Below are 17,953 nucleotides of genomic sequence, written 5' to 3'. Positions count from 1 at the left end.
GAGGCCATGGCAGAAAGAATATACCACATTTCTGTTTAACATTCTCTCCCACTGAGGCTATATGAAAGGGTAAAATGTAGCATGAGGCGTTTTAGGATAAACTAGGATAAAAGACGCAGAATGAGCCACTTCCCTGAAGTATGAAGGGTCTGTGGCATTAGGACAGGGGCCTGACTTTTATACTCCATAGCCAAGTGTCTGTTAGGTAACAACTAAGGCTGCTTACTTAGCCGGTCAACCCTTTCAGAGCTACAAGGCAGTGAATGGAAGTAAAAACAAAGAAACACTGATTAAATTTTAAAAATTTATTTTTTTTCTTTTCTTTTTTGTTGCTGTTGATTTGTTTTTGAGATGGCTACAGTGCCAGACAGTGCCCTCATATCTAATGGCTGTGCAAGGCTGCACTCCTTTAGAACACAGAGATCAGTTTTGGGCTTCCTTCTTTGGCCTCATCCCCAATGAAGTCAAATAATTTTCACAACTTTTTAGTAAAATACAGTTAGGCCTGTAAACATTTTTTTTCCATACTCCCACACTCTTTTTTTCCTCCCATGTCTGTGGGTGAATAATTCACTAAGAAAAAAATACCTTTAAAAAAAATAAAACTTAGAATACACATTTATATCCTGCCCGACCTACACCAATTTTGGCTTTTCTGGCCAAGGCTGACAACAACCCAGTGTGAACTGGAAGTGGATTCAGAGATTGAACAGGGTGGTCAGCGTTGGGATATACATGAATTTTGACTCTGGCAGGTCCTGAGCATCACCAATGTGACCATGATATAAAGCATAACAGGCTCCTTGCTTACTCCTCTTCGTCTATACAACTCTAAAGGAGGAGGTAGAGGGAAAGAAGGGAGAGGAGAGAGGGAAAGAAGGGACAGGGGGAGAGGGAAAGAGATGACAAAACAATAGAAAGCCTTAAGGCATGACCATGACCCCTTTCCTCCAATTGCAGCTTTTTAATTCATTTGAAGTCCCACATTTTTCCCTAAGTAAATGTTTTTTATTTCACAGAAAGTTTGTACTCTTCTTTTCTGGTGTGTGCACATGTGCATTAGTATGTGTGTATGTGTGCATATGTCATTTGCAACCAGACGAATGTTTCAGTTCTGGTTTTAGTTTTCATTTTTTCCTTTTTTATTTTCTTAAAATTACTTTTCCTTTTAGAAACAAGATCACCAGGAAACCAGCTCCCCTCCCCCCCATGCTGGGCAGGCCACAGCCACCTTTTTTTCAACCGCGCTGATATTCCCTCACACCCCCAAACAGGAGCTCCTCAGGATGGCCTCGGAAGGCCGGAGTCTCTCCTTGTCTGGAGGGACACCCTGGTGGTGGTGAAGGCCCCTCTGCCACAATGGAGGTTTCTGATTGTGGGACACAGTCTGGTTTTTGTTTGCTTCCTGTCTTCTAATTAAAAAAGACATTCCTGGCAAAAGAGAGAAGATAGTCAATAACTTTGCTCCAGAAGATGGTGAGCATTTTATAAAATTTTATAAAATCAACCTCAAGACTGAGGTTCCTATCCTTGGCTCAGGTACCCCATTCTAGACTCTGCCATAAAAATTCAGTTTTAAAAAACACACAAAAAGTTAGATTTTTTTTACTTGTGATTTCAAGAGAGCTACTGCTTTAATGAAATCCTGTCTGCAGTGTGTTCCCAGAGCTGGATGTACTGTGGAAAGCAGGGATGATATGTGGTGGGTAAAGAGGGAGCCAGCTGGACCATACCTCTCATTCCAAACCAACCAGAGAAGCTCCACTACAGTCTGTTAAATACTGGGGTATCATGTATGATTTTATTTTGAAAGAAGATTTTGTCTACTAATAAAATTTTAAAAACCACTGATTTAGACTCTACCAAAAGGGTACTGTATAGAGGTATTAGGTGGAGTGGTTAAAAGCGAGGGTTCTGGTACCAGAATGTGTACACTTGAACTCTGGCTCCACCAATTACTGACTGTGACATTAGGCAAACTGCTAAATATCTTTGAATCTCAATTTCTTCATTTGTAAAATGGGAATTACAGCAACTAACCCAGAGAACTATATGAGGATTAACTTAGTTAACACATACAAAGCACTTAGAATAGTACCTGACACATAGTAAGGGCTCAAAAAATGTTAGCTAAGAACATCTACAGCTGTCCGTGAACAATCTCATGAGGTGTATCAATTTTAGCCATTACAGACACTACATAAAACCTGCTGATCTGAAATGGTATTATTACTCATTAAAGAAGCAAAGTTTAGAAATAATTTCAGGCGTGGCAAGGCACTGCTAACCATCACCTTCACATACTAATGCATTAATCACAGGCACCACCAGTGAGTGCTACAGATTCATTGAGAATTGCCTCCTCGGAGAAAAAGCTCTCCTTAAGACATTGAAAGGTGGACTTAGGGGACAGTTGCCTTTCTTCTCCCAGTCAAGAAACTGGCACCCAAATTCCACTGCTCAGTCCTTTCTTTCTTCAACTAAGCTTTTCGCTTTCCTTCAGAATCAGGAGACAGGAAGCAGATGGAGAAAGATATGAGGAGCTATCCAAAGATACCACACCTTTCCTATACCTCCTGCCCTGCTCAAAACCCGGCATTTCAGCATTCACATCATAAAAAAATAAGCTCATTGCTCATTAAATCTGGAAGGTATTAGGAGATTGGTGCCATGCATCACAGTCAACTTTAGGTCAGCACTGTTTTCACCATAGTAACCAGGTTAAAAAACTTGTTTGTTACCATACAAACCTTATTCTAGAAGTGTCTGCAAATAAAATAGGGAAAGAATTTTTTTGATGCATTCTGCAACAGCTACTTTCTTATTGAGATGAAAATGGCATCCAAATGACGCTGGCAATTATCTGGTTGCCTTGGCCCAAGAACACCAGGGCCCTGCATTTCCCAGCTGCTCAGCACAGTTAAACTGTTAAGTCCTACCCTGACTCTAGCTGTAAGATTGGTCCCATGATGGGCACTGAAACCTACCCCCATCTCCAAGCATCCCTGACAGCCTGGGGAAAAGCTGGGAGTCATTTACCACTCACCTGGGTGACAGGCACAGTGCAGGAGTGTGAGCTATCGAAACAACCTGGTGAAATCTCGCAAGGCCCAGCAAACTTGCTTACATTCCTCAGCACTAGAAAAGAAAAGGTAGGTTGGTTCTTAACTGAGGAGAAGGGTATAATATGCTGGAAAACAGTGCAACACTGAGATACACTGAGAACTGTGCCAACTCTGCTAAAAGCTCTCTCCACTGTCTCCTGACCCTGCTTCAGATCTTTCTGTAATGCTGGGTTAAAAATTAACTATTACATACGAGAGCAATTATACTATTAGTGGTCCTAAAAGAATGGGCTTTGAAGACAAATGGCCAGGGTCTGAATCTTGGCTCCACTGTGTCCTTGGGCAAGTTACCAACCTTTGTCTCAGTTTCCTCATCTATTATCTACCTTGTAATGTTTTGAAAATTAAATTTGTTCATATATGTAAAGCACTTATGATAATAGAGCAGTGAACAAAACAGTATTCAACAAATGCACACTGCTACACCACCTGGTTGAAGTACTTGACATAAATACAAGGAAGCCAAACCCCCAAAGTAAGAAAGCAAGCATATCCACCTAAGAAAGCAAGCATATCCACTCTAGAGCTGACCTAACTTAGGGACCCTGATTTCCTCATTCCCTTTCAAAGACAGATTTTGTTTACAAAGCCCAGTCCTACAACTAAGTCTCTATCGGTCATTGATTTTCTAGCTGAACAGACTGCTCAGTTTCCTCCTGTGTAAGGATGAAGGTGAAAGGAAAGAGTTAAGGCATGTAAGAAGGGAGAAGGAAGCAGGACTTGGTTCTTAGGCAAACACCAAGATACCTAGATGTTATGAATATATGAGTAGCCCAATACTCATCTGTCCCTGTTTTTTCAAAAGGCCTCCTTTGTCCACAACTATTCACCAAGAAATCAGTTGATGCCAGCTTCATTCTTTTGTGTCTGTCTTCAGAACAGTTTTTGCTAACTGAACATGAGGCTAAGCTAAAGCAGTGGAAAAGGAAGCACTTCTTAATATGCTCACCCATCTGTGGCCCTCTCCCTGGCTCAGAAAACTCCAGGGACCAGAGCCTACAGCCTGTGACTCAATGTTAGAAGAAAACTCACTTTCCGTCTTGTAATAGTTAAACACCAAGGCAGGGAACTGCTAAGAGTGGTCCAACAGAAAAGGTGGAATTTGAGCTATCCCCTAAAATGCCTACATCTGGATTTCCCCACCTATTATACGGTCTGAAACATCATTAAGAACCTTGATTTAGACCCCAGGACGTTATTCAACAGAATATTCCTGAAACTTTCTTCTAGTCTCTCTCCATCCTAAAAATATAATGAGAATGAGGAAGGTTTCTGGTTTTATTGGAATTCTGCCATTTTCTCTTTGTGGACTTAATACTCAACACTTAATAAAAGTGTTACATTTCTCAGTCTACTTCTGAATCAATATTGACTGTTAAGGAGACAGCCAGGGTGTGTGAGTCCATATCACTCATCACGAGGAGGAAGATATGCAACCGTAGAGAAGCTGCTATGTGGTATATTATTACAAGGGACTAAGACAATAGGAAACCCTGAAATTTAGGATAGTGCTGAAGACTCAAGATTCTTTTGCTATCCTAATGACCTAGATGTTTTTAATTTTACCCTTCTTCAACCAGAAATCTTTGTTTAATCTGGAAAAGAAATGCTAACTCCATCCTAGCCTCTACTGTGGCACGTGAGAAAAAGTATCGAAACCAAAATGCAGGAAGAGAACCATTGGTGAAACATGGTAAAATAAGGAATGGACCACAGCATCCTGACTTGGCTCGGCTTCTGCTCTCAACCCTATCAGCAATTGTTTTGTTGTCAAGAGCTTCAGCCAAATGTTTAACTTAAGTGTCCTTGGTGGGTAAGCCCAAAGAAATGGACCAAAAAGCTGCTTGAATGCTAGAAGTACTTTCTATTTTTTGTCTTGGTCCTCCTGGCATTTAATATTTCCTGGTTTTTAAATTTATTTTTTCAACTGGCAGTATTTTTCTAGGTTCTATTTTCTGACTTCTAGTCCCACAATTCCAATCCTTCCACCACACTTCTGAAACTTTTATGGTCACTATTTCTCAAAGGCCATAATCACATGGATGGTGCTGAGAAATGCAAACCTTTTGATCGGATGTTCTGGTAGTAATGGAGGACAACCAAGCTTTAACTGATGACTTGACCAGAGAAGACACTGCCATACTGGCCTTTACTTCCAGTGTCAATGCTTCCCATGTTCAACATCTTTTGGCTTTGAAGATCCTCAAGTGAGTGATACATAGTTACAGAATAAACATCAAGATAGAGAAATAGGAAATGATGGCAGGGTTTCTTCTAGTCCCAATTAACATCTTAGTCAATGATGGACTTGGTTCTCAGGCAAACACCAAGATGTTATGAATACATGAATAGCCCAATACTCATCTGTCCCTGTTTTTTCAAAAGGCCTCCTTTGTTCAAAACTGTTCACCAAGAAATCATTGATGCCAGCTTCATTCTTTTGTGTCTGTCTTCAGAACAGTTTTTGCTAGCTGAACATGAGGCTAAGCTAAAGCAGTGGTAAAGGAAGCAGTAGGTATTGGGAAAGCAAGAATGATATCTTATTTTATTATTATTATTTTTTATTTTTTAAAAAGATGACCGGTAAGGGGATCTTAACCCTTGACTTGGTGTTGTCAGCACCACCTTCTCCTAAGTGGGCTAACCGGCCATCCCTATACGGGGATCCAAACCCTTGGCCTTGGTGCTATCAGCACCACACTCTCCCAAGTGAGCCACAGGCCGGCCCCAGCAAGAATGATATTTTAGAATGAAAAGTCCCAGCTTTCTTTAAGTTGACCAACCTAAATTACAACGGAATTAATTACCAGTACCATTTGAAAAGCAGGCTTGGACTTGCTGAAATGAAACTGAACCAGTTCACCCACCCTGCTAGAATGGCAAACAAAGCAGCATGTTGAGGCAGGAGTTACAGGACCTTAACACCAAAAGGGAGACTGAGTCATGCATGGAACAGAAGGTTCAAGGGTATCAAGCATACTAGAGAAAGAGAATTACTAAGAGGAGGTGAGCAATCTCAAATCCTTTCTTTAGCACCTCAACATTACCTCTTACTTCTGTTCATTTCCCACCATTATGTCACAGCCTTCTATAGGAGGAGCTGCAAAACTTGTTTAGCAATGAAAGATCAAGTAGGTCAGGTTGGGAGTACACTTTATTTTCCTGTATCACAGGGCAAAGATCACAGATATTTTTGTTCACAGCACTGCTTTTCATTTAAATCCCTTTTCCTTGTCCCAAGATTTTCCTTAAATTAGGTAATGATGTACATGACCTTGATTTCAGACTTATCTACTATTCTACCTGTTATATATTAGTCCCATCGGGGGAATATGGGCTTGGTAGAGACTTATTCCAAAATGTGTAGGTGGCTGCTTTACAGGAGACATGCCTCAGCTAGTTTTGCAAGTACATAATGACATTCTAGCAGGAATGACATTCTCCTTTCCAAGGAGAAAGGAGTTAACATTCACTCATCACCTACTATGTGCAATATCTTCTTTAGATTTCCAGCTGGTTTCTCATAATAACCGTATGAGATAGATAGTACTAACCTTATTTTACAGATGTATAAACTGAAGTTCAAAATAACAGGATAAATGGTTTTCCATTTACCAACATACTTAACTCTAAACTCAGTCTTTTGAGGGTTCCCCCCAGGCTTCCATTTGCTCCAAGGAAATTAGAGCCAACATGATCCTGCCCCACTGTCCAGCACTACATGAAACAAAGCAAAACAGAAGCAGAGAAAAGCAACTGTTACACTTCTTTCCCCTAAGACAGCTTATAGGGGGAATACTACTTCCACTAGGAAGATTTATAGTAAAAGGAAATCAAATACTTTTATAAGGTCATCCCAGTCAATATACATCTACCCACTGGAGGGGAAATCCCCACCTCTGGCAAATGCGTCACAAAGGTGGTCACATGCTATTTTTCAGTCATGCGTGCCACCTGATCTATGGCTAAAAGTCAGTTACTTCTGGAGCATAAAATTTTTTGGGGGGGGGATGGAGATGAAGTTATGCCACTTAGTGAGCTACAAAATAACAGCATTACATGGTCTGGGATTTTAACATTAACAAAATTGTTGGAGATATTCCAGAGGATGTGAAAGTAAACCATTTCTATGACATTAAGAAATCAATTCTCAGAAAAGAAGACTAGCTCTTGTATCATTGCCTAAAATTCATTTTACTTTCTCTCCTCTCTAAAACCTAGGTCCAGTTTTAACATATACTCATAAGAAAAATGCAGGGTACAGAAAGTTTTGAAATGAAGAGTAAAAGCCTCCCTTCCCTCCCATCCAGGTCCCACTTACATATCTTTTCAGAAATTTACTATGCATAAAGTAGCCTGCATATATAAAACTATAATAAAACAGCTTCTAAAAGTGTGGTCCATTTACAATAGCATAAAAAAAAATACGTAAGAAAAACTTTAACCACAGAGGTGAAGGACTTTATACACTGAAAATTATGAAATATCACTGAAAGAAATTAAAGACACCAATAAATGAAAAGATATCCTGTGTTCATGGATTGGAAGACTAAACATTGTTAAGATTTCAATACTATCTAAAGCAATCAACAGATTCAATACAATCCCTGTCAAAATCCCAACGACATTTTTTGCAGAAACAGAAAAATACATCCTAAAATTCATATGGAATCTCAAGGGACCCCAAATGGCCAAAACAATCTTGAAAAAGAACAAAATTGGAGGTCTCACACTTCCTGATTTCAAATTTTACTACAAAGCCACAGTAATCAAAACAGCATGGTACTGGCATAAAGACATATAGACCAACAGAACAGAGAGCCCAGAAATAAACCTTTGTGTATATGGTCAAATGATTTTTGACAAGGGTACAAAGACCACTCAATGGGGAAAGGACAGTCTTTTCAACAAATGGTGTTGGGAAAACTGGATATGCACAACAGAAAGAAGTTGGACCCTTCCCCTAACACCATATACAAAAGTTAACTCAAAATGGATCAAAGACCTAAAACATAAGACCCAAAACTTCTCTTAGGAAAAAAACCTAGAGGAAAAACTTCATGACATTAGATTTGGCAGTGATTGCCTGGATATGACACCAAAAGCACAGGCAAAAAGAGTAAAAATAGATAAACTCGGCTACATCAAAATTTAAAATTTTGTGCATCAAAGGACACGATCAACAGAGTAAAAAGACAGCCAACAGAATGGGAGAAAATGTTTGTAAATCATATATCTGATAAAGAGTTAATAGCCCAAATATATAAGGGACTCCTACAACTCAACAACAAAAGAAACCCAATTAAAAAACTGGGCAAAGGATTTGAATAGACGTTTTTCCAAAGATGACATATAAATGGCCAATAAGCACATGAAAAGATGCTCAACACCACTAATCAACAGGGAAATGCAAATCAAAACCATGATGAGATATCACCTCACACTAGGTGTGGGGTACTAAGATGACTGCTATCAAAAAACAGAAAATAACAAGTGTTAGGAGGATGTAGAGAAATTGGAACTTTGTACACTGCTGATGGGGATATAAAATGATGCAGCTGCTATGGAAAACAGTGTGGTGATTCCCCCCAAATTAATAGAATCATCGTCTGATCTAGCAATTCAAGCTCTGGGTATATATACAAAAGAATTGAAAGCAGGGCCTTGAAATATTTATATACCTGTGTTTATAGCAGCATTATTCACAACAGCCAAGAGATGGAAGCAACCCAAATGACCATCAACAGATAAATGGATAAACAAAATGTGGTACAGTAGTCCCTCCTTATCCACAGTTTCGTGTTCTGTGGTTTCAGTTACCTGTGGACAACCACAGTGCAAAAATATTAAATGGAAAATTCATCTCAGTTATCAGATCAACTACAGAGGTTTCATAACACTTGTGTTCAAGTTACCCTTATTTTACTTAACAATGGCCCCAAGGCACAATACTCATACTGGCTATTCGGATATGCCAAAGAGAAGTCATAACGTACTTTCCATAAGTGAAAAAAATGAAAGTTCTCAACTTAATAAGGAAAGAAAAAATAATCATAGACTGAAGTTGCAAAGATCTATGATAGGAATGATTCTTCTACCCATGACGTGAAGAAGGAAAAAGAAATTCATGGTAGTTTTGTTATTGCACCTCAAACCGCAAAAGCGACAACCATGGTGTGTGATAAGTACTTAGTTAAGATGAAAAAGGCATTAAATTTGTGGGCGGAAAACATGAACAGAAACAAGTCTCAAATGACAGCAAACAGGTTCGGTACCATCCACAGTTTCAGGCATCTCTGGGGGTCTGGGAACATATACCCTAAGGATAAGGGGCTAATTACCATATATACATACAATGGATTATTATTCAGCCTTAAAATGGAAGAAAATTCTGGCACACACTACAACATGGATGAACCTTGAAGACATTATGCTAAATGAAATAAGCTAGTTGCAAAAAGACAAATACCTGATGATTTTACTTTTATCTAGAGTTGTCAAACTCAAAGAAACAAACTAGGATGGTAGTTGCCAGGGGATGGGGGCAGGGGAGAATAGGAAATTGTTGTCTAATGGGTACAGTTTCAGTTTTACACCATGAAAAAGTGCTTGAAACAGGCTGCACAACAATGTGAATATACCTAATACTACTGAACTGTACATTTAAAAATGGTTAAGATAATAAATTTTATATTATGTGTATTTTATCACAAATAAAAATTTTAAAAGTTATTTTAAAAGTTCAAGCCAGGTTATATGATACAGTTATTTTTCCTTTACAATATATCTTGTATATATTTTCTGTATCACCATATGTATTTCTTCTTTATTCTTTTTAGTGACTAGTCTAGACATACTGTTAATTATTTAACTATTTTCTATTGCTGGGTAATTAGAATATTTCTGGGTTTTTCACTGTTAACAACCTTGATGTAACACTCATTTGTTGACCTATATACCTTTCCACAACTGTATAAATATAAGACATTGCCTAAACTTTAGTCAAACTTCTAAAGACTCTAGATATAAAAAGGAGATAAGGCGGGACTCTAGATATATCAGGGCAAGGTGACACATAGCTACAAAATCCAGTTTAAGCTGTCATTAATATTATCAAGGACCATAAAAGTCTCTTAACCTTTGATTCGGTGACTACGTTTTAAGGAAAATATTCAAAAGAAGAAAAAGGATACACTTTTGATATTATCTGTGATACTGAAAAACTTAAAATAAATGTCTACTAATAGAGGCATTATAAGGAAATAAAGTAACACTTTCATTGCTATATTAATTAGGAAGACTGTGTAACTATATGGAAAATGTTTATATGTCCACAATAAAAACACACACACACTTTATATTTTAATTAAGCCATAATCCAGAGACTGAGCAAGTGGTTCATGGGCCTGATATATCCCAGAGATATTTTATTTGACCTACATGACTTTATTTTTTTGGTCTTATTTATTTACTTTTATATAAAAGAAATCTTAGGGTCACAAAAATATACATGTTTTAAAATGGAAATCTAAGGCACACAAAATACTAAAACAAGCCAATGAATTACCCTATTTTACATATTCAAGAAGCAGAAAGCTACCTGTACAAGATGATGGTCTATCAATGGACATTTTGTTATTTACCTTCATAGTCCTTTGTTAGGATTAGTCAAAAGCTTAAAACTGGTATTTCGTACCACATATTATTTTAATAAGTTACAATGAGTTCTTTAGAGAGCTTACTGGAACTGTTTGCTTTTGTGCACAACTTCTTTGAAATGAGAATGTGAATAGCTTTAGGGATGGGAAAAATTCTCCAACTCACTGCAATCTACATCACACTCCAATGTTTTAAAACCAATGCTTCACCTATTCAGGCACCTGCATTATTTACCCCTGAATATGAACGAAAAGTAGGACTTAGAAAGAGCAAGACAGATCTCCTGAAGGGGAGTGAGTTGCCAATGTATTTTTCTTTTGGAAGAAATAGTGACTCTACTTACTCTTTAAGATTTTAGACTAGGGATGGCTTGTTAGCTCAGTTGGTTAGAGAGCAGTGTTGATAAAACCTTGGTCAAGGGTTTCGAATCCCAATACTTGCCAGCCGCCAAAAACAAAATGTACAGCTAGTACATATGTTCAATATAAGTGATATAAACATACACATCATGGTGATGTTTTCCCGCAAGAATAGCTTCCTATGTAATTTGTGCAATTTAAGGCTAAACAGGCACTAAATTGTGAATTTATAAGAGAACATATAAGAACCACAGATATGTTTTTTCTATACACCACAGCTGCTATACACTTGCTTTTTAAGAACCTCCAACATCACTCACCTAGTGACTTGCTTGTGGAAGTCTGTAAGTTGTTTGTGTGTCACTGTTACTGCTCCCACGGTTGTCTCCTTTGGCAAACCTTTCAAGGAATTCTCTAACCATCGACAAAAAGTCTGTATAGAGAAGAGGGATAAGAGTTTTTAAAGGAGGCAAGATTTACTCACCTGGGACCCTAAAGGTACTAACAAAACCCCACAAGTTTTCCTTAGCAGCATTTACTCCCCTAGACTTGGAAGCAAATAAAGAAATTAACGAAAGTACTATCTTGGTGTAGTATGCAAATGCACGTGTAGACCTCCCTTCAAAGGGGCAGTAGGCACCATTTCCAACAAGGATCAAAAGCAATCCAAAGTAAAGGTTCAGATACCAGAAAGAGCAAGGGACAGAAAAGAATACAAAGTAAGCATGTCAGAAAGTATACATATAATATGACCCCAGAATCTTAAGGATTTTAGGTCATCTCTCTCAGTAGAAGTCATGTCCATTCCATTCTGCTGTGATAACTGCCTACTCTTTGGGTTAGAAAATCTCACTGGTGTTATTTAAAATAATTTATTTATATCTGAGCATAATCTCTTTATACCTTTCATATGCACAAAAACTTTGTCCCACCCCATACTTCCTTCCTCTTTAAACTAAATATCAAAGTTCCAGACACTTCCTATGGATTCTTATTTTCAATTTAATTGTTTTCTTTTGAATCAGCTGTAATTTTTCTTCATCCCTTTCTTAAGCAGGATGTATACTTTGGTCATAGCTTTCAGTTGTAAAATTACTTTTTAATACCTAATGTTTTTACATTATACATTTTCCCATGTTTGTTTATGATCATAATAGGCCAGAGCAAACATAAATATTATAATATATAAATGCTTAAGAAGTACTGCATAATTCTCTAAATGTTGTCCCTAAGGGAGACAACACTCTACTTAGAAAAACACAAGCAGGGATAAAGATTCAGAAAGAACCATTAATTGACAAAATTCTGGCATCCCCCCCATGAGTTAACCACAGCATCCCCCAAAACAAAACCAACAAAAAACTAAGCTAAAAAGCAAAAATTAATTTGTTAGCATATTATCTTCCAGTAAAGGAATCTGATAAATCTGGTTGAAAAAACTGAGTAAATTTGCCACAGGTGGGAACCCAACAAATGGAACAGTGGAAAGTGTCTTAATAGTTTACTCAAGTCAAAAGAGAAAGCTGATGTGTCATCTTCTATTAAAAAATTTGTGTGTTAAACTTTGAAAATGATATGATTAAGAAAGTGCTCAAGAATGTAAATTTTCTTATTTATTTATTTATTTTTTTTTTTAAGACTAGTCAAGTGCAGCAGTGAGAAGAGGTGAAAGAGCAGATCAAGGAATTCTATTTGTAACTGACCACGACAATCAACTGAGCTACCTCATTACCTTCGAACCAGCCAAGAATGTGAATTTTCTTTGGACACACGTTCTTGGTTACAATATCAATCAATTTACCCAGACTTATGTAAAAGTTCCTTTACAAATATTCAGTTGTAGGCTGATGTTTACAGAAGACAGTCACTTTAAATTACTTGACAATTAAGTGGGTATCTATTTAATAAAATCTTAAGAGCACATGGCACTATGGTTTGAATGCATGTCTGCTCCAAAGCTCGCATGCAAACTTGATCCCCAATGGGGCAGTGGTGAGAGATGAGGCCTTTAGGAAGTGACTGGATTGTGAGGGCCCTGCCCTCATGAATGGACTGATCCATTAAGAAGTTAATGGATTAATGGGTTATTGTGGGTATGGACTGGTGGCTTTATAAGGAGAACAAATGAATGGTCAGCCCCTGCCATGTGACACCCTTTGTCACCATGGGGCTCTGTAGAGTCGTCCTCAAGAACACCCTGACCAGAATGTGCCCCATGGACTCTGGACTTCATAGCCTCCAAAATTGTAACAAATAAACCTCTTTCCTTTATAAGCTACCCAGTTTCAGGTAATCTCTTATAAGTAATAGAAAACAAACTAACATCCATGGCTACCTGGTTTCTGTGCCTGTCCAAACTTGCTGTTCCCATTTTCTTCTATCTGCACTTAACGATACATTTACGAATCAAGAATGTTTTTGTAAAGTTAGATTTACATATCAAGTCTTCTGTTACCTGAGAACCAAGTGTATTTGTAAAAAAAACTTTAAGCTGAGTAGGGAGATTTTATTTCTCAAGTCAAGGACTTTTGAAATTTTGTTGATCTCTTAGGGCTCAAAAAGTACTTCCTTTAAGAAAATACAAAAATAGGGGCTGGCCCGGTGGCGCACTGCTACAGTGCGCTGCTTGGGAGCGCAGTGGCGCTCCCGCCGAGGGTTCGGATCCCACATACAGACCGGTTCCCGCTCACTGGCTGAGCGAGGTGTGGGAGCAACATCGAGGGTTGCGATCCCGTTGCCCGTCCCGGTCCGGGCGCGACACTGAGGGTTGCGATCCGTTGCCAGACACGAAAAAAGACAAAAAGGAAAAAAAAAAGAAAATACAAAAAGTAGCGCTGGCCCGATGGCGCCCTGCTACAGTGCGCTGCTTGGGAGCGCAGAGGCGCTCCCGCCGAGGGTTCGGATCCCACATACAGACCGGTTCCCGCTCACTGGCTGAGCGAGGTGTGGGAGCAACATCGAGGGTTGCGATCCCGTTGCCCGTCCCGGTCCGGGCGCGACACTGAGGGTTGCGATCCGTTGCCAGACACGAAAAAAGACAAAAAGGAAAAAAAAAAGAAAATACAAAAATATTACCATATTAGACTGAAGTGGAACGTGTGTATTGAACAACCAGCAATAGAAACCATATGTATTATCCATTACATATCCCATATTTCTAGAAGACAGCTCAAGTTAGGTCTAACTGTGTACTTTCCTAAACTACTTTTGTATTAATATTAAAAGTTATAAATCCTATTTTTAAAATAGTTTACAGGCTACATTATACTTTACCACTATGCCCAACTTTCATGCAGTACACATAACCTGATTTATGACGTGGCCCAGTACTGAAAATTACTTGGACATTACTGGACAGCCTAAAAAAAAAATCCCAAAAAACTTCAATGCTCAGGTGATAAACTGGTTCAAATAAATCCAAAGGGGAAATAAATCCAAGTGTATATTGTGAGCTAGGTTGACACTTACATGCTTCCAAATGCTGTGGGTAGATTTACAGCCAAGGAACAATACAGTGCTATATAAGGATACTGAAGTGATTGAACACTTCCTGAATAAACTGCAATTCAATATAACTTATACATGGGCATCTCTCACAGGTGAGCACATTTCTCATTGGCCCACCATATAGCTGAAGTCAATGCTTAGTATTTATGTCTAATAAGTAATATAACCCCCATGACAGTGACACAATAATGAATTACTCAAGAATCCAATAGTGAATTACTGACCTTCTTGGAGTCCCTTCATCTACCAATTAAACTTAGCAATATACCTAAATTTGGTTCCATGGATATACAACAGGGCTGGCTGCAAAGTTCGTGTCAGCCTTAAGGAACCAAAGCCTATCAGGTTTAGGGACTGTGGAAATGGTTTCTCCTGAAAACAATCTTACCGGTCGGTCAACCTGCATGATCTCCCAGAGCACTTCAGCCACGTCTGGTAGGGTATAGGGGGGAAGACAAAAGCAGCATGTGTGGAGCAGCTGGCTTACAAGTTGCTGTCCAAGCTGGTTCATCACCTGTCCAATCAGTTCTTTCCGTAGTTCAAAATCTTCTTCATGCTGTAAGAAAGCAGGACAATCAGATAAATTTTAGTCTCAGCTTTCCAGAGACCAAGTACTCTTTTTCCCCTTTGGTCTTGTAATTTCCCTCTCCCAGGAAAATAAGTATACATATTATATAGCAGCTGGATTCACAAAGTCCATATCAAAGAAATGTGCATGGTTTTCAGCCAAGATTAACCTTAATACTTAGATTTTTCATGATTAGAAGGCAGGAAAAAAACCCAAAACAATGGTTAAGGATTAAGGTTAGCAATCTCCTTAATCATTTTTTCTGAGAAAAATAACTTGTGTCCCTATTTCCTTTTTATTTTTTTTTTTTATTTATTTATTTATTTTTTTTTTGGTCTTTTTGTCTTTTTTCCGTGTCCGGCAACGGATCGCAACCCTCAGTGTTGCCCCCGTACCGGACCGGGGACTGGCAACGGGATTGCAAGCCTCGGTGTTGCTCCCGCGCCTCGCTCAGCCAGTGAGCGGGAGCCGGACTGTATGTGGGATCCGAACCCTCGGACGGGAGCGCCACCGCGCTTCCCAAGCGGCGCACTATCCAGTGCGCCACCAGGCCGGCCCCCCTATTTCCTTTTTAAAAAACAAACCAAAATAAGAATCGAAGACTTCTATCAGATATCTAATCTTTTCTATAAAAAGTCTTGATTTTATTCTTCCTTCTTATACTCTTTAAATACAGATACATCTCTAATATCTTGAGAAAAATGCTTTTTTTTAAAGTTGCCTTTCACTTCTAACATTTTCTTCTTTCTCTCTCCTTTTACTGCTGAACTTCTTAATAATTAGCCTATTCACATACGTCTTCACTGTTCTCCCTTACCTTCAATTCTACTTCACATCTAGCCAAATTTACCTTTGAAAAACTGATGAACCACTTTACTACTCCAGCCAAACAGGTCTCTTAATTGTCTACTAACACACTTAGTGCTATCCTGACTTTCTCTAATCATAGTTTATACACCAGTTAAAACTATCCTCCTCTCTCCAGTCCATCCAAATTCTACCTCTATCTTATGGCTCCATGTAAGTCCCTACTCTTCCAGAAAGTTATCCCAACCGACTTCTGTCCAGAGCTTTCCCTCCTCTGAACTCATAGCAATTATGACTATTATCACTCATTTGACAATCAAATACTGCATTCTGATTATTATTTAATTCTTTATTCCTGTTTATGTCTTCAACTAGACACCAAATGGTTTGGAAGCAGGTATGGTTTTAGACTGTTTTATATAGCTTACAGCACTCGGCACTCGGCACAGGTGTCTTAGATCTAACAGTTGATATTTTGGTTAGGGAATGATACACTAAGGTATATGTCTACTAATACAGACCAAATAAGGAGATACTGAGATATTGGTTTTCCCCTAAGGAATGAGGAAGAGACAAAAGCTAATGTAAGCCATGAAGTAGAAAAGTACAATGTTTATACTTACATCATTGGCTACCCCTGTATGGATGAGGTCTCGTAGGAATTTCATGACACTACAGTTGGCATCCCGGTGGTCCAATGTAGTAGAGGCAATAGCCCACTGTAAGATAGGGATGACTACTTGGCTCCTCAGCAAGGTGACAGGGTTACGCTGAATAAACCTGGTGTGGAAAGAGAGGCTAGGTATAAATAAAAAGATTAGGCTATAAAAGCAGCCAAAGTAAAAGGCAAAACTATGGAGACAGTAAAAAGATCAGTGGTTGCTAGGGGTTGGGGGAAGGAAGGGATGAACAGACAAAGCACAGAGGATTTTTAGGACAGTGAGAATATTCTGTATTATACTGTAATGGTATATATATGTCATTATACATTTTTCAAACCCACAGAATGTACAACACCAAGAGTGAACCCTAATGTAAACTATGGACTTTGGGGGATAAAGACATGTCAGTGTAGGTTCATTGACTGGAACAAATGTACCACTCTGGTGAGGGAGGCTATGGCATGGAGAGGGGGCATATGGGAACTCTTTATACTTTTCAATTTTGCTGTAAAACTAAAACTGTTTTAAAATAAAAATCCCGCTTAAAAAAAAAAGGTCAGGGCAAGGAAGGAACCATATTTTAGATTAGCATATAAAAGGACAAGTCTCCAAACTCAATTTGACTTTTTATGCTGCTCTGATTCCATGCTTCACCTCAACTTTTTCCTTGAGAAGCTTAGCATCCTTTAAAATTTCAACTAAGATTTTACAACTCAAATCAGGTAGTTTCAAGGAAGAACAGTCAAAAGGGCTTACAGAAACTCTCCCAGGCTAAAAAGTCAAGTCCTTCAAACTCTAGAACACTATTTCCCAAACTATACTCCATAGAATACCAGTTCTCAGAATGTCAATAGGAATCCTTCAAAGGAAAGGTTGTATGTTCAAGTAAGTTTGGAAAATGCTGCATTTTCTTTTTTTTAATTTTTTTTTTATTTTGTCGATACACAATGTGGTTGATTATTGTGGCCGATTACCGAAACCTCCCTCCCTACTCCCTCTCCCCACCCCCTCAACAATGTCCTTTCTGTATGCTTGTGGTATCAACTTCAAGGAATTGTAATTGTTATGTCTTCTTCCCCCCCCCAGTTTTTTTTGTGTGTGTGTGAATTTGTTTATTTATTTTTAGCTCCCACCAATAAGTGAGAACATGTGGTATTTCTCTTTCTCTGCCTGACTTGTTTCACTTAATATAATTCTCTCTAGGTCTATCCATGTTGTTGCAAATGGCAGTATTTCATTCTTTTTTATAGCTGAGTAGTATTCCAT

At 38.5% G+C, this 17,953-nt stretch overlaps 1 protein-coding gene across 2 annotated transcripts in view; it reads right to left on the bottom strand.

Annotated features, from left to right (window-relative positions):
* Positions 1 to 290: 290 nt before the first annotated feature.
* The window catches only part of TNPO3 (transportin 3), an 86,628-nt gene continuing 68,965 nt past the window's right edge, over positions 291 to 17,953 (bottom strand). For both annotated transcript variants that reach the window (XM_008589929.1, XM_008589930.1), the window contains 5 exons: positions 16,649 to 16,805; positions 15,039 to 15,206; positions 11,464 to 11,576; positions 3,047 to 3,138; positions 291 to 1,431 (listed from right to left, as the gene is read on the bottom strand). In XM_008589929.1, the coding sequence (XP_008588151.1) occupies positions 3,078 to 3,138; positions 11,464 to 11,576; positions 15,039 to 15,206; positions 16,649 to 16,805 (499 nt within the window). In that variant the 3' untranslated portion in view covers positions 291 to 1,431; positions 3,047 to 3,077. The remainder of the gene's footprint in view (positions 1,432 to 3,046; positions 3,139 to 11,463; positions 11,577 to 15,038; positions 15,207 to 16,648; positions 16,806 to 17,953) is intronic.

This window comes from Galeopterus variegatus, unplaced genomic scaffold, assembly GCF_000696425.1.
Source record: "Galeopterus variegatus unplaced genomic scaffold, G_variegatus-3.0.2 Scaffold5762, whole genome shotgun sequence".
NCBI lineage: Eukaryota > Metazoa > Chordata > Mammalia > Dermoptera > Cynocephalidae > Galeopterus > Galeopterus variegatus.
This window is presented reverse-complemented; position numbering and strand designations above follow the sequence as displayed.